Below are 26,573 nucleotides of genomic sequence, written 5' to 3'. Positions count from 1 at the left end.
AAAACAAATTGGTAACTATGGAAGAATTGCATTTTGTATTGATTTTCGTTCTCGATTAGTCGAACTGATTTCTGTGTTACATGCGAAAAATGGGTGCACAAAGTTAGTAAGGCTGCTGGCACTAAGTTTGAATATTGTATATATATTAAAGGTTAGGCCTAGGCCCTATTATTGATGTTGACTGTTGCACATTCTTGGACCGAGTGATTGGTTGGTTGTTCATCAAACTTTCTACTCGGTACGATCATTTTCACTACCAAAGTAGGCCGAATCTATGACGTGAGGAACACAATTGCTACTAGGACGGCCTAGACGTAGCCCCGCCGGTCTGTTCATTGGAGTGACTTCGGCTTTCCCTGTGAAACTACTGTACTAGAATAGGTAACAAAGCCTAAGTTAGGCTATCTATAGGCCTTATGACATGCTATGAGTTCCCTCCCCCTTGTAGTCAGTTTGTGGCAAAAATGACTAGTGGAGTCTATACATATGAAGGGTTGACTGTTTACTCACTATACATTATAACACAATCCTATGACATAGGCCTAGGCCTGTGTTGTGAAAAGGTAATCCTAGGCTCTATTGTGCATCAACAATGGATTATTACAACATCCTGTATTCATGTGGGCGATTTCATGGTGTGCAATTGTAAATTTGTTATGACGGACCCTCTAAATCAAATGTAATTACTCTGAGGTAGTTTGTTGATTAACAGTTCATGTTTAGGGTAGGGAAATTTGAAAAATTAGGTGAGGGGAATTTACAAACATGAATTGTTTTATTGCAACATACCTTCAGTAATTGCTTCATTGAATGGTAGCTAGAATTGTCACATTCACAGGCATATGAGATCTAACTTTGTTGCAATACATTTGCAGTTGTGTAACTTTGGAAGTCAAAGGAAAACTCGTTCCAAAAATAACAATCAAAAAGTGCGAATGTAGAGCTGTGGGTTATTGTAGATCCCCAAAAGAAAACAGCTACACTCCATATATGCTGCATCCGCCCCATGTTTTTTTTTTAGTTTACTGAATGTACAGAAGACTATATATGTTAGCGATGAGGTGAAATAATAAATTAATGTTCTTTTGAAAGGGCAAATTGTTTTTGTTGGAAAAAAATGCAAGAGCATGTATAGCTTTTGTTTGAAAACAATGCAAAGTAATTTTATGCATATGAAATGTGGTTCTCTTTAATTTTCTGCAGTAATGGAATTATTTGTATTCATGGTGATATTAAAGGGCTCTATTAGAAAAGCCTGCGGATAATTGTGGAGTGGCTGAGTGAAAATTGAATTTGGAACACAATAAATATGTATGCAAATAAATGTTGATGGTGAAGAAGCGTTCCTCACATTACCCCCTTTAATGATTACACTAGTGATTCTTCTCTATCTTTTCTTAAAGTTTGCTCGTCATACTTTTCTGTACGTGTCATCCCTGCACTTTGTTTTTGTTCCCATTCTTCATGTCTTTTGTAACATTGTTTTTCATTGTTTTGAATGTTGAGAGAGTAAATCAAATCAGATCATAATATTGTCAACATTTTCAATCACATGAGAGACTGAAAATGCAAACCCAACCGAGTTTAATGTCAAACCGAGGGGGAAACTTCTAGTGTAGTGGACAGTATTTTTACACTCACTTTTTTTTTTCTATTTTTCATAATAAATTTCGCTGTTTATTAATTACTGTGAGTATATATAATACAGAATAACAGGAACGATGGAATCCAACCCCCCCCCCCACATTTTTACCAAGCCTTAAACTTTACATTGTTAAACCCAAATGATAGCCCCCTAAAATATGTTATTTTGAAGCATTAACCGGCTATATTCATTCAAATTATGTTTTTGATGCCACTGTAGAGGCCTTCATTACAATTTTTACTGTTTGAGTTTGATAAATCTACATCTAAGTCACCATCCCTCCCCCCCCCCCACCTCTCCCCATCTCAAAGAAGACTAGCTGTTGTTCCCGAAGAAAATAAACCGGCTAATATGGTGCTAAAAAGGTAAAAATTTACCTTTTTAAATTACGTTAGATAAATGCTCCTTGAGGTGAATTTCACTGTTATAAATATAATTTGCAGTTTTGTTACCTTTCTGATTGATCAGCCTTCAACTTTGATTTTGAAGTGGAATTGTGTTTTCTTTTGTGTATATATATTCCTCAATTGTCACTGCATTATATAGCAGATGATAGATAAAGTTAGATAGAAAACAAATTGGTCAATAGTCTGCTTTCAAAAGAGTCATTGGATTTCTTTTTCTTTCCTCCTTTACTGATTCTTTTTTTTACAATTTTATACTTAAATGAATTGGCGTGCAAATTTTCTTCAGAAACAACTTCCTTTTCAGCTCGACAGCTTCTGTGGTGATGTCACTTATTCATACAGGGACGTTATCCGTTAGTGTAGTAGTTTACATTTAAATACTTCCAAAGTTTGTCCTCTACAACAGTATATGCAAGGGGAGAGTATGTAATTTACCCATTGTTGTAATAGTGGAAATGATCCAGTGCTTGTAGTTGCACTGTACCTCTTTCCCATAAAACAGGGCAATCCCTGCGTCCATTACAGTCGGTAGCCTGGCCAATTGTAGAAATTACTTTTAAAAAAAAAGAAAAAAAAGAATCAACCAACATGTGGATCAATAACAGTTACAATCCGAAGTTGCTTGGGTTACGGATACAGAGATTTGTAAAGCTGTTATAGCCTTTGTTTACCCAGTCAATCGAAAATAATTAAATTACCAAATGGTGGATGGAAGTTTTTACAGGGTAGAAGTCAACTGTTAAATTTGGAATAAATGTGTTTGCAAAAGCCAGTACCCATTGAACAGGAAGAAAGGGAAATGTTAGAATGCCTAGTTCTCTAAAGTTCACCCTTTTTTATCCGTCTTTTGTTTTGCTCTCGAAATCTCTTGTAAAGTTGAATGTTTTAATTTTGATTACCCTGTGTCTGAAAATTTACTTATGTACACCACCTGGTAATAACTGGAAGCTCCTACTATAAGAGTTGACCTGGATGTGAATGGAACTATTAGCAAGCCAATCTTAACAGGAAAAGGAATAAAATGAATAGAGATAGGGATTTCCTTTGTGAAAGAAGTTGGTTTAGCAATGATGTTGCTGTTGTTACTGGACACACATCTCTCTCGTGAATTTATCACGGTATAGATGCGCTGAGAAAGGAATCTTACAGGAACTGATAGTACGGAATACTATAGATCGTATTTAGTTTAACCAAACTGTTTGTGTAACTTAATTGTGACCAATTTCAGGCTTAGTTTTTACCACAGCTGCTTAACAGAGAAAAAAATAATAATTACCCAGGACTTAAGATTTATAGATTCACCCAATGAACCATAAGTGTTAAGAATTATGAATGAATCTCTTCGATTCCTAAAAGTCTAATCATCATGGAGCCACTTTTCATAAAATTTTATTATATGCGCATGTAAACATTTGGATATATTTGATAAAATTTGTGACTTTATTCAAGATTCAGTAAATTTGAAGACTTAGTTTTCTTAACTATAACATATCCTATTTATAATCAAATTCATGAACTGAATTGATATGGGTTGTATTTTACCCATGATTGATAATTGAAAAAAAAAATGATTGATAATTTATCGACAGACAACTTATGTAAGACCGAATTAATAGGCAACACTCCGTAGCAACAGAACAGTGAACTAGGGATTCACACCAGCTACAGTTATAGTTGGTATACTTCTAATCAAGACTAATTACAACTCCCAATCCCTTCTTTCTATGGATGAAATTTGTAATGCATACTTTTCTTCTCGCAAGTATTGTGCATTCTATGGCTTTTGAAAGAGTTTTATCCTTATTGAAGAATGGGATCAAGAGGATCCATATACACTTGGTTGAACCTACTGTATAAAGTTGGTGAGATAGGGGGGGGGGGTGAGTGGGGAGTGGTTGGAGAAAGGGGAAGAGCATATGCTTGGTTGTACCCTCTGTAAGGATGAAGGAATAGGGGCACTAATAAACCTAATTGGGAGCTATAAGGTGATCAGAGGAAGGAGTTATCATGTACACTACCTTTACAGCACTACAGATGTCCAGAAGGAGGGGAATTAGGCAAAGGTAGAGAACATACCTGGTAAACAGTAGCAGGATGTGTTTAAAGTAGGGATGGGAGAGGGGGGAGGGGTAAGGGAGATTAATGGATCTGTAGCTACCCTACTTGTACTTTTTCTCATCTAAGATTACTAGTCTACCCAATTAGAACTACTTGTTTGGTTGGTTAGACGCCTGCTGGAACCACACCAAATTTGCACCACACCAAAATCTAGTATTCACCAGATTCTGTAGCATTTTCTGCCATTCAGTGTGCTATGAATATTGCTGCAACCTTGTCTGTGCCTTGGAAACATGATAGATTTGTGCCAGCAAGAAGAAACCTTCTGTAATGTACAGGAGATAACAAAAAAAACAACAAAGAAACAAGATGGCCGACACATACAACTCGTATCAAGAATAGCAACTTAATTGCTACTAAACCCAAGATATCATAAACTCCATACAAGCATATTAGTTTTACTGCTGTATATCTTTGTACCCTCAATGATCTTGAGCAATTACAATGCAATAGCATATATATATAGTGCTCTATTAGTTTTAACAACTCAACTACACATTTACCAACTGATTAAATACAAGTAAGCCAAAGTAAATAGAAAATTCCTGGCCTTGCTCTTAGACAGACAGGTCTATGGATTAATGATTAACGCTCCCGCTCTGAGTTAAAATGGTATGTGGCTGGAATCTCTATTAAATCATTTGCTTCAAGTATGAGCAGTAAAGATACAGAAGGAATAAAACCACTAAACAGTTGAAGTTTCCATTTTCATCTTTAACCATATTCCAAAGGTCACCTGACAGCATTCACTCACTCACTGTCACCATTAACAGAACCATACTAAGATCATTCCTGTTATATATATATATAGCAGTCTGCACTCGCAATCTCTGTTGTGAAGTCCACACTGATACCATGGGTACTCTTTGGCAATCTATATTTGAAATCTCCAATGAGGGAGACAGACAGCCATAAATCATATTGTACCTACAGTATGGCTGTCAGCCAATTGTAGATAGTGTTAGGGTTGTGTGTACAGATAGGCTTGAAAAAGTTGATTGAGCAGTGGTGGGAAGGGGAGGGGGTGGTGGGAATGAGTGCAAAGGTGGTAGAGATGTGATAAAACGGGTCAGCTGAGACAGCTGTTGTAGCCAGTAAAGTCAGTGGTATCCCCTTCCTTCCCCATCCCTAAATTATGCTATAACTTCCAATGTAACGGCCACTCATAGTCATATATAAATGTATATATATAGTATAGACATATATATACAATGTATGTATGATATATATATATATATATATATATATATATATATATATATATATATGGTAGAATGATGGAACACCCCCTTAGGGCATTTAAATAGTAATAACAATGTTGTGAAAATTAAAATTGTAGTAAATTGTTTTGGTTTCTGAGAAATTAATTCCATACTGTATGCAAGCAAAGAATGAGGAACTACTTGATACAACACTGACATATATTCATTACATATGTACATGAATCATGATTGACTTAAAGTCTGTTCGCCATTTTCGAAAGAGACACATTTCACTGTACATGCATAATTATATTAAGCCATATCTCAGTATAAATGATAACATCGTAAAGTCCACCTTGCATATCAGTTACATATATATGGCAGTGTCTTTTATTCACATTGTCACTTTGTTAAGGTACTTGAGAGATTCGTGGTACAACCATGCTGCGTGTTTACTCTGTGAGTAACCTTTGAATTTCCAGTTTATCATTATAACTTAATTACTTTATGTAAGCAATCCTGATCCCTTATTTCAGACAATTTGTCAAACTTGATGTTATCATCAGGGCTTTAAATATTATTGATGGTTTTAAGGAGGCAAGGGTCATTCTTATTCCCAACATAAGTTTGAAGATGTTTGTTGACAAACCTTTTTTTTTTTGGCAAGGGCTTGGAAAACAGCAGGTTGGATTACATTTAACTGTGTTTACAAGGTCAGTATCACAGGTTTGGAGTACTGTATATGCTTGCCTAAGTCCAAGCAGAATTTCACATATATATATATATATAATCCATGTCTTTATGTATTAGAAATATCGGCCTCTTTTAAGAACAAACAAATAAACAGAACACTGATATCAGAGCAGACGGGGATTCAGGATTAAAGGAGAATTAAATAAATTAATTAGGAGAATTAATGTATGCAAATCATTTTGTAATAAATTTCCAGAAGATTACAAATATGGTAGCTGTAGGGTCAATACTCAGATCAGTATCTGAATTTTCTCCATTCTGATCAGCAAGTTACGCAAAACATGAGTACGTACCAGGGAACTATTTTATGTTCATATTTTACATAACAGATTTGAAGTCTATGCAATTTGTCACATTTTTAGTTCTCTGGGTTCCCTTTGTACAATAACTACTATGCATCGTTGCACTTGAATAGCAATTTGCCCATTTAACATAGCATTTTGCGATGAGATACGGGATAAATATTTACTTTATGTGTCTGACTAAAAGTAACCATTGCACAATTTTTACTGCACTGGCTAAAACTGTTTATAGTGAGAATATTGTAACCTACACTATGCATTGAACAGTATATATATGTTTATGATTTTTTTTTAAGTGTATTTGTATATAGTACCTACTGAGTATGTTATGTGCATTGTGCTTTACAGTATAAATGTATTTACCGAACAGTAGTGTAAAAAAAAATTGAACACAGACTTGAACATGTTTGCAACTATTGATACAGGATTTGGAAATGATTAATGAAAAGCAACCCCCTTCCCTTTCCCCCCCCCCCCCCAGGAAAATAGAAAATATCAAGAAAAGACTTTTGTGTTTGTGAATGCAACATTTTGAAGATTTGTCTAACTTCACACTTTTGTATAAATAAATTTACAGTGAATGCAAAAGAAAACTATATGATAAAATTGATCAAATATTGATAATGTTGACTTTGGTAAATGAGAAGTTATTTTTATCAATCTTTCCAGGGCATAACAAAGTCTTCCCCAACCCTTTCATCCCATCCCCGATCCATTCGCCCGGAGAATTATGATAACACAAGCCATCTTCATTGATGCAAATTTTGAAGTATTAACAAAGTAATAATAATTGGCACATATTGACCACAATACAATACAAATGCATGCTATTATTGTTATTTTGTTGATGTTGTGTTTTTTTTCTAGTGCCCTATTGATTATATCTCTTTCTTTAGCAGTCATTACTTTGTTCCATTTTTGTCAATCAAATTCATTTCTTCTCTTCAGGTATTGACTCCCATTTGGATCATTTTTTTGTTATTGAAGTTTTCAAAAGCATTTAGGTATTAATTTCCCCTCCAATTTTTTTTTTAAGGGCATGGTTCCTTTTTTGGGTGTGTGTTTGTGCCAATGTAGTCATAGTATATTATTCTTAACCTATCTATCTCTCTGATCTTTTGATCACAAATTAGGCTGTAAAAATAACTCCTACTAGTCGGGGTATTGTGCACTGCCACAAATATTATTCCGTTTAACACTTAAACAAACATCACACAAATTAAGGGAGTTAACCAAGCTGAAAAATTATATTCTGAACAAAAACCTTGGGAGTTGAACTGCAGGTTGGTAACAATCAAAATGAAAGCAAAATGCATAAAATAGATAAAGTAATGAATCTTTTTGTTGTTATGTTAAACTGCTAACGATTACTTTGGTAGTCGGTCTGTATTTGTTGCCTTCTGTTTGCCGTTCGAAGGCTAACATGTGTTTATCATCATTGTCATTGTTTGCTCAGCGGGGTAACATCTCTTAAACAGAGAGAGAGGAGATAGAGGTGGAGAGAGACAGAATAAAAGAAAAAAGAGATAAAACTGCCCTGATTTTATTCCCTTTAAATTAATTGCATCGGTTGGTTAATCATCATAACTTTTCAATCTTGTGATGAAAAGGATGGATGTCTTATTGTATCAGTGAGTTTGATAAATCATTAAAATAATTTGGTTGATGAGTAAATAAGTCGTAAGGTCTTGTCTGCAAAATGTAGGGTTTAAGGTACATACATTGACTTTTGTATCTAATTCTCAGTAACCATAAATCTAGTTCCTGATTGAATGCAAATGTAGTTGAATGGATATATATATTGCAGTTAGACTAAACAAACTTTCCGCCTTATAGTTGAAGGAGCGAAGACAATTGACTAATGTCCATATTTACTAAGCCAATGTACCTAGAAAGATTTCTGTAGGACATTTTGTATAGCGTTATTGACAAAGCGGTTTGGCCGTATGTTTATTTTACTGAACATTGTAATATGAGATATGGAATAAAATTAGACTAACGTAATATGCACTGGTGATTATCAATTCAGTTCTTAGCCTTAAACTTGAACCAATTAAAGAAGTGCACATTGACCTCAGAAACTGTACTTCTGGAAACGATTCATGCAATTTATACAAGGTATGATTTGTTGAAGGGTTGTCCAAAGGGTCTTTTGATGTTGCCAATCTTGACCAACAGTTTATATGTTATGAAAGAAAAAACCCAGACCTTCCCATCAATGTTATGAGCACTTTGTGTGTTTGTTTTTATGATTATTGTATTTTTTTTATATCAATTCTTGTTCATCAATACACTCCTAATAATATGAACATTTTTAGTCAAAGTGATACAATTTATTGCTAAACAGTCTCCCTAATTACTTATTTCTAACAGTTTGGTTTGCCAAAAGGGTTTGAATTTGTAAGCCCAGACATTTATGAGAAAAGTACCCCAGGCAGTAAAATAATCATTAGAAGCATGGCCTGAAGTTGAAATATGATGTTAATACCTTCCTAAGCAATTTTCTATGTGATCTAGTTTAATTTTGGTCAACACACCTGGGTCCCCACCCATTGTGATGTAGCTGATATAAAGCAGTCGCTAAACTTTATATCTAATGTCTACCACACCTTACATGCAACTTCTAAAGTACTGCACCTCACTTGCAACTTTGTATATTTCAAACTTACACCATACCTCATTTTAAACCTCTACCATACCTCACTAGCAACTTGTATTACAACGTCTACCAAACCTCATCTCAATCCTCTACCATACCTGACATGCAACTTGTATTTAAAATGTCTACCATACCTCATTTCAAACCTTTACCATACCTCACTTGCAACTTGTATTTCAATCCTCTATCATACCTCATCTCTAACCTCTACCATACCTGACATGCAACTTGTATTTAAAATGTCTACCATACCTCATTTCAAACCTCTACCATACCTCACTTGCAACTTGTATTTCAATCCTCTACCATACCTCATCTCAAACCTCAGGCTCTACCATACCTGACATGCAACTTGTATTTAAAATGTCTACCATACCTCGTTTTAAACCTGTACCATACCTCACTTGCAACTTGTATTTCAATCCTCTACCATACCTCATCTCAAACCTCTACCATACCTGACATGCAACTTGTATTTAAAACATCTACCATACCTCATTTCAAATCTCTTCTGTACCTCATCTCCAATTACCTCAGTCTAACATACTTCACTTGGGATTTGTATCAAGCCTCATTTCAAATATCTGTAACAGTTTATTTCAAATCTCTGCTATAACCCAATTTGAATCTCTAACATACCTCAATGACAAAGCTGTCATACCTCATCACCAAACTTATCCGTACCTCATATTAAACCTCTTCCGTACCTCTGCCAGGTTTAGTTCCTACCTCATTCCAATTAAGTGTCACCGTGTGTCAGCTATCATTAACCAGATATGATTTCATCTCATTCCAAGTTTGCCAGCTAACAGTCAATACTGGCTAGCGTTTCATTCATTTCAGAATTATTTTCTTCCAGTATGATTTCAGCAAATGTATATATATTACTCTGTCTATGATGTGAGGGCTCTGTACTTATGATATATTCGTGTAAATCGATGCCTCTTGTCTGTAAGAGGATAGCCATAATATTTTGATGGTATTGAAACAGTTCATCTGAGAATGGTAATTGATATATGTATTTAGTTGTTTCAATCCTTTGTTTCAACCTTTATGAGCGTCCAAAGGTTGTAGACAAGCCGCACAGTGTTGATGTAAGATATGAGTGTCTGAACGACATACATTGAGACTTTTTGACTATGGACTGTTGGCTGAAATAAAAGCTCGATAAGAACAGATCTTCGGGCATTGTTTTAGAAGGACAAATTCTAAATTACATATTTTGATTTCTACCTCTGTGATGTTTAGCATCTGGACTAGCATGAAGTACAAATAATTTAGTTCCCCCCCCCCCACCTCCCCACTGCAAACACACATAACATATCAACTATGTTATAGCAGGTTAGTAAGTTAAAGAATGGATATTTCCACATATAGAGGTGTCTGAATTCTAGCTAGACCCCTATTACCTCCCCATGTAGACCTATACCTGCCCAAATTCACAAGTGTTTATACACCACTCTATACTGGCTAGGTTACTAATAAAGACCTGTTTTATATGCAAGCCTCAGTTGTTTATATGCTAGACTGATTCCATATTACAATAGGTCATTGTTTGACTTGTTGTGTTTCTCTAATTGTTTAAAGTTACCCCCTCTAGTAGGTTTATATACATTCTGCGTTGCCATAATTCAGTGTTTCATTTGACTCTCATATCTCTCACTTAAAAATGTAAATCCTGTAGGCTAATAAACTTTTCCTGTTTGGATATTTATTTAGCATGACTTCCCCACGCAGGAACAAATGACTACCAGCCAATGGGCAGGATATGTTGGTTTGTGTGAGATTGAGTAGGACTCGGTCTGTATTTAATGTGTACCAGATTGACTAACTAGTGAGCACGTTGGTTTGTTTCCCATTACACTTTATACACAGACTGTGTCAAGTTTTATTTAAAAAAAAATTAAAACGGGGAGGGGAAAAAAATGTGTGTTCCCTCTCGAACACGTTCCGACTTTTCTATTGCATTTATATGTCTGTTTCATTTTACATATCAATACATATATACTTTGCTAACCTCACTTTTAGGTTCATGCATGTCTCCTCATAAAATTTGCACTCCTATCTTATGGATGACTCTCCCCCAAAAGTGTCATGCAGTGTGCTCTTGTAGTGCTGTACAGAGCTTAAAGATAAGACTTGGCTATTGGTAGTACGGGTAACCATTCCTTCCTGATTTTGCAGTAAGTTAATAGGGAGCTAATTTGATAGGGAGCTGTGTTATTTGGAGCAATCACAATTAATATAATTAATAATATAATTAATAATTTAACTAACAGACAAAGCAAGTTTTCTCGCCTTCCATCAAAGCTTGTTCGACTTCCACGTTCCGCCTAAAAGTAATTTATTAAACTTATTGATGAATAATGCAGTATGTTACCAAGTTTAAGATCTCTGTAGGTGAGAAGGTATTGATCAATGATTATTCAACAATGAAGCCAACAAGCGCTAAATACAAAGAAAGAAATAAAAACATGAGAAAATGAATGCAGAAAAACATATATTATTTCTATATTAGTCCAAGTAATCAATATTCTTCATTTATCATTTTGAGAAAGTCGCTATGGTTACGTACCATCTCTTCATTCCCTTCATTATCAATTAAGCATCCTAGCCCCTATTCCAGACGATGAAACAGGTCAGGTTTGTCTTAAAATCGAAATGTATGCCGATTATTGAAAGAAAGTTGAACACCTGACTAGTAGCAAATTATCACAGATGATTACACCACAAAGAGGAGGGGAAATCATTATAACAAACAATTCTCTTGGTCATTTGCATATAGATTACTCCTTCACTTACTATTTATTTAATCCAACATCATTCCAACAGATCATTTCAAAGAATTGTTCAAGTTCAGCTGTGGATTCAGCAAGGGAAACTTTTGCCATGACAGAAACAGTTCAATAAAATAGGTAGCTTAATCAATTTCATTTTGTCTTGTTTAATTACAGATGTGTACCTTATTTTATGACAAGGTCTCATACGCATGTGAGAAAACAGAGATATAATTAGTTAGGCAAAAGAGGTTCTAATGCCCATTCTTTTTTTTCTTTTTTTTCTCTTTCTTTTCTTAAGTTTAAACGAAATTAAAGAGTCAGTTTGGGGAATTTTGTCGGTGCTGTTTCTACGGTTTTACATGTGAATAAAACGGTAGTTTATGTTGATTGATTTTCACTGTTTGTTGTTAGAATCCAATTGATCAGGAGGGGTAGACTGTCACAAACTGGTGAGAAGGAAGAAAAACATCTCTGCGAATTGTTGGAGAATTATACAGATTATTATGAATGATATAAAATAATAGAGTCGTAATTCTGGACTCGATGTAGTAGTTGTTCTTATTCTTTTCGTTTTTGGCATTCCTGCATAAATTGGTCAGAGAACTGTGTTTTTTAAACTTTTGACCACAGTTCTGATACATATTTTCAATCCACACATTAACAATTTTTTTTATTTTTTTATACATGATTAGGACTATTGGTTCTAAACAGTGAGGGCAGTAGTTGATATTATTACCAGATTCACGGCTTAGTAGAAAACCTTGAAGTTATTTTTTTTATAGATTACATTGAAGTGGTAGATAACAGTGCTTCAGTCAGGGGAACGGGTTAAGTGCCAATTGTAAGTAATCGATATTAAAGAAAACATTGGAATACATTCCTACAACGAAACTATAGTGAATAAAAGGATGAAACAACAGTTCTCAGGAAATGCATTTGAAGTGACTTGTCTTTCAGTAACTGATCTGCTTGTTGGCCTAGTTATGCTAGAAATACCAACATAATGGTCACATATTCAATGCTTTGATTGAGCATCAACTTCCAATTCGCAATGAGGAACGATTGGCTAACAAAGTGACCAACCTTTTGGCAAAGTCCAGAGTGTTGATTCGATTAAAATGAGATTTTATTTTCTCCCTCTCTCTCGCTTTCTCTCTGTTTCTAAATTTAGATAATGACTGCAGTTTGTTTGAAATCGGTTTAATATATCTTTCAGAAACATTATCACTCTTTAGGAGAAAATCTGTTCTGAGCTAATGTGACAAAACAACAATTTATAAATAAACACAACTTTGTCCTTTTTTCGCTATTTTGGACATTGACCAGAATTCATGGGTCAATCCCTTAATATCACATGCTTGTGACTGTAAACAGTCAACAAAACTGAACTGAGTGGCCAAATTTTTTTTCTGCAGGTCACGATAATCAAGAAGGAAACACATAACATGTTTCTACGCAATCTAAGGTAGAGGCTTTCTTGAGACCAAGTTTAAACTCTCGGATTGAAAACAATTTGTTGAATCTACAGTATTGATCTAGAAAGGGTATATATCTTGATGTGAGAGAACTCTGGTACAATTGAATTTCACACGTTAGGATATCAGTTGAATAAGAGTTGTGAAATTGTAAAATCCTTAGAAATTGGATATTTACATTGTCTTGTTGAAAGGTCATATTTTTTCTTGCTTTTTGGTATAATAAATAGCCCCGGTAGTGTTTGCTTTGCTCCGTTACTGTTGAGTGAGCAGAGTAACTTGGGTGGAACTTGGAAAGTGTCTTAAAGAGAAATTGTATTGTGGTAAATTGAATTGCGAATAATGACAGCTGTGAAAACGAATGGTAGCCAAATAAAATGGAGGTAGAACCTATAAAGACTGTGCCTCTCCTTGAAAGTTGTTGTTTTGAAGTCGTTTCCAAGCTAGTGGCGACCACTCTGTTTGAATAAGCTGTATTGTAATATTTACCTTACAGAATTCCCCCCCCCCCCTTCTTTTTATCTTGCTGTGGGAATTTGGATAAGGAAAAGAAATCGTTTTTCATTCTTTCTCTGACTGTAATCGAAGCTGCGTCGAAAGATACATAAATATATGTTAAAAAATATAGCCTTGTGATTTGTTTGCAAACAACAAATTGTACAGAATAGACTTGCATTGCAAAAAATAATTTGAAAAAAATTGTAACACCTTACATATCATGCCTTTGGCTAGTAATTGCAACTCACAGGAGTATCCATGATTCATAATTGCTGTCTTGTGTATATGTATGTAAGTCTATATATAATTAGTGATTGGGATCATTAGTTAATTACCAGCCAATTAATGCAAGGAGCAGTCTGAAAGCAATAAATTTATATATTGGGGGAAAAAAACAAGCAGCCGCAAACTATAATTTTGCTACGAGGAAATTGTTGAGAATTATAAGCTATTATTTTACAGTTGTAATCATAGTTGTCCCTCAAATCAATTATTGAACTTTCAATTTTGCGTTTCATTTTTGAAACTAATGAAGGTATGCATGCATTCAACTTTTATTTGCCATAAATCATAAATTCAGTTTGCATTCATGGATTGTGGTCGTAAAGCAAAGATCTGTTAATGTATATCTATATATATATATATATATATATATATATATATAAATATACTGTATATCTATATCTATATGGGTATAAAAATATGTATGTATATATATATATATATATATAGATATATAGATCCCGGTGGAGGCTGGACGTTTTTTCACTGTTCTGGATTTTCCAACTCACTACGATTCAATTATATATATAGATATATAGATAGATTAATAGATACAGTAGATAGATAGATAGATATATATATTAACAGATCTTTGCTTTATGACCATAGTCTGTGAATGCAAACTTAATTTCTGTATATATATATATATATATATATATATATATATATATTTATATGTATATATATATATATATATATATATATATATATATATATATGGGTATATAATTTAATAGTCATTGCAGGCTAAGGAACTCTGTAGTGCAGAGCATTGTTTAGTTTGAGACCCTTTCCCTTTCCAGCCTTTTCCTGCCTCTGTAATCTTCCCCTTGCCTCTCATTCCTGTAGACCCATCGCCCCTTCCAGTTTGAAAAATAATAGCAAAAAGTTAAAATAGAATACATTACTTCAGAATTATGAAGCTGTATGGAAGGTTAAAACAAAAGCCTGACCTATTTTACTACACAATTGTTCAATTGGCATTTCCATAGTATGACTCAGCTACTTGTAAGATTTAGGTCATATTTGCATCATTTGCTTCTTAAAATATATGGTGCCATCACCTGAAATTTTTACAGCCAGGCAACCTCAATAAATTTTTGACAGTTTTTGTTTCTTGTCAAATGTTGGTGCAGGTAGGTCTGACATTGGTAAATTTGTTCCTCCATCTGCTAGAAACCGTGTCATAGGTAGTAGTTTTACCTGTGTTAAATCTATATCAGCAATGTTTAGTGCTTCCAGATTTTTAGTCCAGGTATAGTAGCTGCTGTAGACTACACAGGTATTCATCTGAGCTGGCGGTACCTGTGAAGATGTTCAGAGGTACGAATCCCACCTGGTTTAAGACGAGTCCCAATTTGAAGACCGAGGAGGAGAAATGGATGGAAGACCAGTTTAAGATGGGTGTGCGGCATGCATATATACACTAAAACAGTTTGATTTTAATAACCAACAGCTGTTTAGAGAACCATGTCTTATGTTTCCTCGGCCAATATGCCTTCGGGAAATTGGGCTTATACAGAGTAAATTGCGGTAATGGCTTTTGTCGAAGGAAACAAAGATAAGTTTAAACAAACAGTTTGTTCATAGTGACTAAATACAGGATGTCCTCGAGTCCATCCAAAAACAGAAAAAAGCAACAGATGCCGCACCTAAATACTTCCAATTGTTCGTAGTCTTTATTATCTTTTTCTATTTTTTCTTGAAGTGATTCCGGCTGGATAAGAGTGTGATTAACAGAATTACAGGAAACTTTTAGTGAGAGAGCAGTTGTCAGCTCTGAGTTTGCAGGGTGGGGGTTGTTTTTTTTCCCCTGTGCTTCACAATAACTTTCCGGTGTGCCTTACTCTCAGAATTTGTCTTAATTACATCTCAAGTGTTTTGATTTGTCTACATATATCCTATATGAATGTGTTTTGCCAAAAGTTTGGGAAGTGCTCGGAAGGTCATGGTTTGACAAAGTGTGTATAATATGACTATTAGTTTGCGACGGGGATTGATTAATGCAGCAAACCTAAAAAAGATCATTACCCCGACGACTCAATGACAAACACCGAGAGAAACGGAGAGTTTATACATCCATAATATAGGTCATATCTAAAACACATACTGTACACACACACAGACAAAAAACCAAAGCTGAAACAATTTTATAAATGTTTCCATTGTCAGACGTTCATGTGGAAAATTTAAGAGTTGAATTTAGCTACACCTTCATTTAGACAATGCATGTATACTTATTTTGACAATGTATATTGATGAATTTAATATAATTTTGCATATTAACATTTATATTAAAGATTGTAAATGATTAAAATTGTATCAATTGCTTTTGTCTGTATGTATGTATGTGCTCGTGTGGAATGCAAGTTTGATACTTGCATATATCTATATGTATATAGATCATAATGAAATATATATGTGTATCAAACAGCATATATTTTATACAATTTTGTAATTCATTCGTTTACTATATAGACACCATTTATGAACAGGATCTTCTGCTTTGTAGAGCAATTATAAAATCTAATAAGTAGATCTAGGACAGTCAAAATTTCAGTTAAATGAACAGAAATTCAAATGCGATAAAGTAAATATAGGGCCTCCTACTTTGTACATATATAATTTGGTTGGCTTATTTACTTAGCCTTTATAAGTTATGAACTTGGCAACAATGATTCTCTTTTATCAATCCTTTTGTAGCTTTTGAATTTTAGTTTCTGATCCCTATGAATGCATGGCCTTGACCTGGTAAACATTAATTCCTGCATGGGCAACATTATCACCTAAAACTTTATGAACAATACCTACTGTAAGTTGTCACCTTTACAGTCGGTACCCTCTTTGTTCCCTATACCCTACCCTTCCCTCTTCCCAAGGGCGGCGGAACCGGGGGACACAGGGGGCATGTGCCCTCCGACTTTTCCTCAGGTTAAAAATGTGCCCCTTTTCTACATAAAAATTGTACTCTTGATCACCTTATTAGGTCAGCGAACTATTAATGAATTTCTGTGGGTGAAACTCAAAGCTATTTCGAATGGAAAAAATTGTATGCATTTTTTCCTTGGGGGGGGGGGGACGTTGATGGAGTGATGTGTATAGGCAAAACAATAACAGTTATAAAGGGTACTAAATGTCAGGCTGCATCGGTCCAATCTAATTTCTGCAAAGTGCCCTTCGACGTCGGTGCCCCTCCCAGATTAAAAGTGCTTCCGCCGCCCTTGCCTCTTCCTCCGTCTCATTCTCTCCTTGTGATGGAAGGAATTCTGCCCACTCACATCTTCCAATGCATTGTTCATGTGCGTTTCATTTACTGAAGTTTGTTCAAATGAGTCAAATCCACAGATAGCAGGGTTTGGAACTCCCAAGCTCATGAAAGTCTCTCGACTACGAGGTATTTATGGTCCACTGTAGTCTCCAGCTATGAATTATCACTGCATGCAACCTTGTTTATGCGTGTTACACTCGGGTTGAATGTTGATCTGTCCAATTATTTCACCCTCTGGCCAATATATGTATGCAAAGGAGTTTTGATAGCAAAATTTTCTTGTCCTAACTGCCTTTTTTGACCACCTGTCAAGAGCTGCAGGATTCATAAATACTAGTAACATTATTTTATATATTATTATTTTTATGTAATTAGTAATATAACAATCATGGAATGTGAATATACTGCAACAGCAAAATGATCATGATACCTTTATATTGAAACCACTGAATGTAATAGTTGGTTTCACTTTTTTCAGGAAATCATACAGGCATTTGAGCTGGTTGGTGATTTAGGCAGTTGACATCCTATACTGTTCGTTTGATCCTGCTTGGGATGTCCGAAAGAAATGGCAAACGATGAACTTACTTAAGAAAGGAGTCAGGTCATTGTTTGTTGAGAATATTCTTTTGAGTCCTAATCTCGAACAAATCATTAATATGTCCCACTTGAGATGTTTAAGTATCTTTAAGAATTCATTAAACTTCTTAACGAAAACTCAAGACTTCCTCGGTTAATAAGTTTGCTTTGAATTCTAAGAGAAATTCTAATGTCATTTCACTTCCTTCATTGAAAGAAGTCATTCTAAGATGAAACTACAACTTTCCATAGGAATGTCAATCACATACAAACAATGTACCATATTTCTGTAGAAGGAAGCCAATGAAAGAAAGAAAAAATGAAATAATAATCATAATAAAAAATAAAAAAATGGTTAAACTGTTGGGTTATTAGATGGAAACAGAAACGAAATTACCAACTGATGCCTTTGTTGTCGTAAAATGTACTTGTAAGTAGGTACTCGTTAAAGCTTTTGTTTTGCTTTGGCCATGCATTGCTTGGTGATATAACAGTTACAACCATTATAATAAATTACTATGTTAATTTCTTGTTCTGAGATATAAAAAAACTTTTTATTTTTATAAAGTTACACAGTTGAAAGTAAGTTTAATATTTAATAGTGAAAAACTACCTTTGGTGAATTTAATCTGATATGGACTGTAAATATGTTTCGATATACCAAGTTAGATATATATTTTATGGGTTGAGACAATAATTAGTTTTACTTTCACCGCTTTTCATTAACTGACTGCAATTTGTACTTTTAACTATATCTTTTTTATTTTTATTACGAAATTCCTGCAACAATTGTTTGTCTCCTTCACTTTTCATTAATTGTTTTTTGATTGGCCACTAGTCTCGTATCTAGTTTTGCTCGTTAAATTACATTTACTTTTGATGATGTTAAGTGATAAATGAGTGATTTATGATCCTCTTAGTAACTTCAACTTGTATTTCCCTGTGTCATCCTGCTCATCAAGGGCATTGAAATTTGATAACAGAAAAGTTCACATACTTATATACCTTTTTGAGAGAGAGGGGAGGGGGGGGGAGATGGCAAGAGAAAGTTTTAAATCTGATTGATCGATTTCCTGATGAGAATTCAATTATATAGTCTCTGAGTGAATGCATTGTTATAGGCTCTGTGTGTTTACCAATAGCTTAAAACATAATATGTTAGGCCCTGTATGTATACTGAGTGTAACTTAGTTCTTAATGTGGTAGGCTCTGAGTGGTTTATTGAGTCTTAACTTAGATATTTATGTGTCTGTTTCTGGGTGTTTACTGGGCCTAACTTAGCTTTTAATGTGGTAGGCTCTGGGTTCATTGCATGCATTGGGCGTAATCTGATATTTCAGTATGGTGTGGCCTATGAGTGTACAAGCCTAACATGATCTCTCTTTGAATCTAATATCTTTGGTATGGTATACATGCTCTATGCTTGTATGATAGAGTCTGATATTCAGTTATCAAGGCTCTGTTAGAAGAGTGTAATTTGATATGTGGACATGGTATTCTGTAACTTCTAGAACTTAAGGCCTGGATGAAGTCTTACCTTATACTGTAGCCTGTATATACATTGCCTAACAAGCTTAGTCTGTATGATCTAGTAGACCTTTAGGTCTGGATCAAGTCTTACATTTTACCTAATTGTCACTAGTGGCTAAGTACTGCATATGATTAGTATGTACAGCAGAGCCTAGAGTTATATTGTACCTCAGGTTAGTGAGAGTCATTAAAAACAAGTTATTAAAAGTATTAACAGGACTTGAGCTTTATCCACACTGTTTAACAAGCTACATGACTATGTGACATATCGACACCTACCTCAAAGCAACAAAAAAAAAAGAATTCATTTGATACAATTAAATGTACAAGTGATATAGCCTACTTCAGAATTTAATTATCTTGCAAAAGTACCGTATGAAAACCACATATGTTATGTACTGTTCAGTTGAATGAATGATTGCACATGTTTACCATGATCATTTGACAATTGATGAATGTATCAAATTAAAAGTCCTAACTAATAATAACATTCCATGGTAGTAGTAATTTATTCAAAATTAGTTAACTGTTGCTCTGTAGTGTAGTACTGGTTCAATAAAAAATTGAAGGAGATCAGTTTGAGTTTCAGGGTGAGTCTGGTGAGCTGGTGAAGAAGTCTTTTGTAAGAGTGATATACTCTGGGCAGGGTAAGGAAGGTTGGGGAGGGGGTGGGGTGTATTGAGTGTGGTGGTTACATCTGGGCAGGGTATGGACATGAAGGTAAGTGGGGAAGGGGGTATGTATGTTGAGTGTGGTGGTTATGTCTTGGCAGGGTATGGAGCTGAAGGTGGGAGGAGGGGGAGGGATGGGTTGAGTGTGATGGTTACAGGACAGTGTGTCCCGCAATCAGCTATCTTCTGTAGACAGTATACCCAAAGTACTAAGTATTGTTGGAAGATCACATTCAGGGGTGTAACAATGTCTAACATCCCCACCTCCCCCCTCCCCCCTCCCAAAAAAATTTGGGGAAGCTGACCCTGATGGGGTCCGGTCATAGAGGGTGCACATTGTTTAAAGGTTACCAGTTCACTCCAGACACGGTAGAACGAGAGTGTTGAGGTTGTGTGAGAAAACAGGTAAGCAAGGTGCGAAGTAAATATCCAAACCGGGTAAGTTTTGGGATTGCTACAAATTGCTAGAAATTCTCAAAAAAATAATTTCCTAGATACAGGGACTTTCCATGTTGTTCCCAGGAATTGAAGAGTGTTACATTATAAACAACAAGATGTTCCAGGGAGAGAAGCTGCCTTGTCGGTCGCTATCAAACACTTTTTGAAATTTGGAAAATTAGTGACTATTTTGGCATTTTCTAGCAGATTTTATGAGGCCAATACTGATGACCTTAAAAAAACAGACTCATGAATATTCAAGACCTAAACCTAATCAAAGGAGTGAAAAAAAAAGGAGCGAAAAATTTAGGTAATGTTCAGGCTTAACTTCCATCCTTAGCTATCTTGTTTACCACTTGTCTTGGGTGGGGGGGGGGAGTGGATGGGATTGTTGAAAGACTAAAGGGAGGACAAACAGGTTCCACAACCACTGCCCCCCCCTTCCTATGCCTTCCAAATGTGTAGCTGGTTGCATAATTAAGCTCTGTTAAAGTTCCTGCACTGATTTATTCTAACACATCAAGTACTTGACTTCAGGAAACATCTTCTCTGCAGTGTTATAGCCTGATAACTTAAACCTTGAGATAAGAACAATAATCAGCAGGAACCACAACCTGTGGACAGATATTGTTTTCAGAACCACAAGTTTCTCCTTACATGAATTGCCCCTTTAAACATATTAAACATTCCTGTTATCACATTTTTCATCTCTGTTCCTCCTTTTACCTCTCACTAGTAAATTAGTTTTGTCTTCTTTACCTTGGTCAGTGGCATATACTGTATATATACTACACATAAAGTGTCACACCAGAGGCTGTATTTGTGTTATAAGTTCTCTCCTCAGAAGATAAATTTCTGAATTGCCTTGGAAGTCTACCACCAAGGTCAAATATATAGCATTTGTCTCAACCTTTGATCAATAAATATTTTTCTCTGGTCTGATTTTTGACTGGCGTTTGACAAACCTGGAGTCTGTATTTCTGATAAGACTTTTTTGTTTTGTCTTCCAGCAGACATTTCTGTTTTTTTTATTCGGTGGCCATTTCAATGTTTGTTTAGATAGCCGTAAATTAGTGACCTTAGATCCGAGGTTAATTATCTGCTGTGTTTTTGAGTGTAGATTTTCACTAAATTGACCCTGTGAGTTTACATTAATGTGCTTATCCTTTTCTGGATATTTTTTGCATTTCTCTTTTCTTTTTTATTCGTCATCTTTTTTCCCCCTTTGACTTTTCTTGTTTGAAGTTGGAGGGTTTGCTGTCATGTAGGTCTGATTTTGTCTTAGTTTTTTCTTTTTTTGTTGAATTGCTAGGACTGAGTTATGGGGGAGAGTGAAACCAGCAGATGGAGAAAATAATGGCTCCATTGGTCGCCTTGATCTGTCAGCAAATAAACAATTCCCAATGATAAAGTTGTTACCAAAGATATGCTGTGGCAATAACAGTGCTCTTGTCATCAGGAACAGTAAATTTGGAAGTTTTGACACATTGTAATCTGGGTACCATCTTTTGAACTGATAAGGATTATAACTGTTTGAATATTAAATGGGGGAAAGTTTAAGTGGAAATTAAACTGAATTTTATTAATATTTTACACAATTACAAAGTGGTTTTTAAATTTCAGCCTGTTAGACACTGAAGTGGGAAGTTGTTAACATCACAAGTATTATTTTGCTTGTAACTTGGTCGAGATTATTCATTGCTCCAACGCATCCACATGTATGTGTATGCTCTGGAACCCCTCACTGGATTTCTGCTTTAATGTATCCCTTGTCCCCTGAAACCTCCTCCCCCCACCCCTCACCCCCACCCTCCAGTTGTAACATTTGAAGTGTCTGCACAATCATATCATTTCTACTCCTATTGACAAGAGTTACCTACTCGCTCGGGATTACAAAAACAAAGATGTTGATTTCTTGTATTATTTTTTAGTTTGTTGCTAACCTCTCAATGCGAGAAGATGAATACAGTAATACATCCAAAATAAATAGCCAAGTTTGAACCATTTTTGTATAAGTTTAAGGTTTCTTTGAAAATACTTGAATAATTCTCCTTATTAGGAGACAGTTAAGCTTGTTTGTCACTTGTTAATATCTGAACCTGTTCAGTATTGGGATCACCATATATGTCTGCGGGGCATGGTGAGGGGGGGGAAGGGTGAACAGATAACCGATTATCTGTTCAAAGAATTAAACAGATTATTGGTTTACACCGTTTTTAGTTATTTTTTTGATACTACTTTCTGGAGAGGGGAAAGCCCATCCTTGGACAAGGGCAACTTTCCCTTTTCCCTTTGCAAATGTCCCTGCCCTTCACTACTTTACTCTCAATTTGTAATGAAACCCTTTAATTACTGTCTTGTATCGTTTGGCGGTTGACCTACAGGATTCAGTATAGTCTCATGTAGATTCTTTAGTTTCTGTTACCAAATGGTTTGAACTTTCACCAATGGTATTTTTTTTGTAGTGAAATCTAGCCTCAGAGTTCTGGCAGTCATGCTCCTTTATCTAGCTGCTCTTTTAGATCTAGCCTCAGAGTTCTAGCACATCACTGCTCTTATTTTATAGCTGCTTGGTTAGATCTAGCCTCAGAGTTCTAGCAGTCACTGCACTTTTATCTAGCTGCCTTTTAAGATCTAGCCTCAGAGTTCTAGCAGTCACTGCTCTTTTATCTAGCTGCTCTTTTAGATCTAGCCTCAGAGTTCTAGCAGTCATGCTCTTTTATCTAGCTGCTCCTAGCCTCAGAGTTCTAGCAGTCATACTCTTTTATCTAGCTTCTTGATTAGATCTAGACTCAGAGTTCTAGCACATCACTGCTCTTATTTTATAGCTGCTTGATTAGATCTAGCCTCAGAGTTCTAGCAGTCACTGCTCTTATTTTATAGCTGCTTGGTTAGATCTAGCCTCAGAGTTCTAGCAGTCACTGTACTTTTATCTAGCTGCCTTTTAAGATCTAGCCTCAGAGTTCTAGCAGTCACTGCTCTTATTTTAAAGCTGCTTGGTTAGATCTAGCCTCAGAGTTCTAGCACATCACTGCTCTTATTTTAAAGCTGCTTGGTCAGATCTAGCCTCAGAGTTCTAGCACATCACTGCTCTTATTTTATAGCTGCTTGGTTAGATCTAGCCTCAGAGTTCTAGCAGTCACTGCTCTTATTTTATAGCTGCTTGGTTAGATCTAGCCTCAGAGTTCTAGCACATCACTGCTCTTATTTTATAGCTGCTTGGTTAGATCTAGCCTCAGAGTTCTAGCACAGCACTGCTCTTATTTTATAGCTGCTTGGTTAGATATAACCTCAGAGTTCTAGCAGTCACTGCTCTTATTTTAAAGCTGCTTGGTTAGATCCTAACCTCAGAATTCTAGCACATCACTGCTCTTATTTTATAGCTGCTTGGTTAGACCTAGCCTCAGAGTTCTAGCACATCACTGCTCTTTTATCTAGCTGCTTTGTATCAAACCGCAACTTTCTCAAATTTGTTGTTTTGGATAGCCCTGTAGGATATCCTGGAAGGAGGGTGCACTTCGATACTAGGGTTACTGACTCGGTTTAGGAAAGACAAAAGAAAACTAGATATGTTTGACCAAGTTACTTTTCCTGTTTGAGTACATATCGTTTTGAATTCAATTACTTAATCAGTAGTATCTATTTCATACCAGCCTATATCATGTTAGCATCACATGGACAAGGTGATAGTCGAGTTCCTTTTTGATCAGCAATTGTTTTCTCTATATTGTCGTATCTGTGTGGCTTTTCCTTCGGCTTTGGTGAAAACCGCAGATAAATGAAACATAATCATTTAACATGAATGGTCACATAGTAGAATTATATGTTACATGTTGCTGGTATCAGCTTTGTCACGTACTGTACCTCTCCAGTAGGTTGCCACGATTTATTGTTCTTTAACGACCACTGCTAGTCTAGGGATGCCTTCCCATTGTGCAGGGAATTTACATGAATTAATGTACAAAGTTTGTGAATTCTAAGAGATTCAAAGTAGTATCGCCTAGGTTACTCTATGTGCTAGACTTGTTCAAGTATACGTCTCACACAGTGGTGGGGGGGGGTGGGGGGGTTGGAAAGGTTACAAGTGCTTATCACAGCTTTTATGAGGAGGGTTATATCCAGCTCGCTGATGTCAAGTGGTGTCAGGATTGTCACTGGTGGTAGTAATTCCAATATCTGATAGGGTTTGAGATAGCTCCGTCTTCCATATGCAAGCTGTACAAATTGTCAATTTTAAAGTTTATTTTGTAAGAATGAAAATTCACTATAAGCATGGATTCCAGCAATTCCTATTAGGAATATGGGTCTCAAATGTTAGTGGGCCATTTTCATCACCCGTCTCTTTCTCCTACCCTCCCAACCCCTCCCCCCCCCTGTTCTCTTTCCCATCCTACTTGCTCAAACTGTTAAGCAGAGACAATGAATTATCTTGCATGTGACAATCCATTTCATATACAATGTTCAGTGTGTACTCAGGATTGAGGGAGCAGAAGCTTGAAACAAGTACACAGGAAAAAACTGGCAGGCTCTTCTAATTAAGGATGTATGACACGAATGACGAACACACAGACATATGGGGGGTGGTGAGGGGGGAATAGAGAAGATGTACAAGCTTGTGTAACTTTCCCTATCTTCTCTGTGATACCATGTATGAATGGTGTTTTTAGATGATCATATTGGGGGATAGGTTTGTGAGCAACTCTTAATATTTCAGTTGTTGTCTTCTCTTCCAATTCTTACAGCAGCAGGCCCGGGCGTCCACCAAAGAGGTCTCTACCAATTTCGCTTCACCACCATCTCCATGGAGTACATGCAACGGGACACCCTCTTGATATTCTCAAGAGACAGAAACTTGACAATGGTAGGTTCCATTTCTACCCACCACACTCCTCTCTGTATACCACCTACCCCCCTCTTCTCTATCCCCACTCCTCTCCGATACCTGCCCTTGATACCACCAACCTGGATCGCTTCTCTCTACCACCCCCCCACCTTAATACCTCTCTACCACCCATCCGCTACCACCCATTGCCCACCTCTCTACTATACCCCCTCCCCTCCCTCTTTTGCCAGCCAATCTCCCAGGTGGGTAGTATTCCAAGCGGAAGCTAATACTTCTTACAGTTGTTTCTTTGACTTGCGATTGTATGCAAAGTTTTCTATATACCAGAGTCTGTTGCACAGAAGATAAGTGACATTCCCACCAATTATAATACTTATACAATGTAGGCTATATGGCTTTCTCCACAGCTCATTACTGTTTCGGTAGTACATATTAATTCCAAAGTAAGCTAATATTTCTTCGTCCAGGATTGGTCCAGTCAACGTTTCGACTTACTTTTCAGCGATATAAGTAACAGATGTGAAACGCAGTCTCCAGTCTGTCACTCCCCAAATCCTTAAACTTTTGGCATTTTAAAACGAGAAGGGTTTTATACTTTATTATTCAAGGCTCTCTTCTCTTACAAGAGATGAAGGCAAACTTCCTCCATCCCTAAAAGAAGAATGTTTTGCAAATATTCCTGAATGATGGATGCTAAGAAAAAGAAAAAGTAACTTTCACGGCACAAGTGGCAGGCAAATGAAAGTTGCTCCCCGTCTCCGATTTCTCTGAGCTGTTTGAAATTGTCAGTTTACTGTATGTCATGTTTATAACTTTCTTTTTTCATCCCTGTGAATCGGTGTAATATTTTATAGCGTTCAAAGACATCTCTCTGGTGTTCGTAAAAGTCGCGTGTGGAATTGATAAAATGCTTGCCCACCAGTCTAAATTGAATGTTATTACAAGTTTAGATAAACATATACCCACAGATCAAATCATTTTCAGGGGGCTCTCGTACCAAAAAAATTTCCTCATAAAAGTTTAGTGACATTTAATTTTTGATTTGAGTTTTCCGAATCATAGCAGAAAATTTATAACTTCAATAAATGTTATGTATATATGTTTGCTCGCGAGATAAAACTTT

General features: G+C 35.9%; 1 protein-coding gene across 5 annotated transcripts in view; it reads left to right on the top strand.

Annotated features, from left to right (window-relative positions):
* Positions 1 to 26,573, top strand: part of LOC139979407 (dachshund homolog 1-like) — a 56,053-nt gene that overhangs the window by 1,254 nt on the left and 28,226 nt on the right. For 4 of the 5 annotated variants that reach the window (XR_011797149.1, XR_011797148.1, XM_071990177.1 and 1 more), the window contains exon 2: positions 25,350 to 25,468. Coding sequence is in view for 3 of the 5 variants with exons in the window: in XM_071990177.1 (XP_071846278.1) it covers positions 25,350 to 25,468 (119 nt within the window). In the remaining 2 variants the exon portion in view is untranslated. The remainder of the gene's footprint in view (positions 1 to 25,349; positions 25,469 to 26,573) is intronic. The other variant, XM_071990176.1, reaches the window with a different exon arrangement.

This window comes from Apostichopus japonicus, chromosome 14, assembly GCF_037975245.1.
Source record: "Apostichopus japonicus isolate 1M-3 chromosome 14, ASM3797524v1, whole genome shotgun sequence".
NCBI lineage: Eukaryota > Metazoa > Echinodermata > Holothuroidea > Aspidochirotida > Stichopodidae > Apostichopus > Apostichopus japonicus.
The sequence above is the reverse complement of the archived record's forward strand: the minus strand, read 5'-3'. Positions and strand labels throughout refer to the sequence as shown.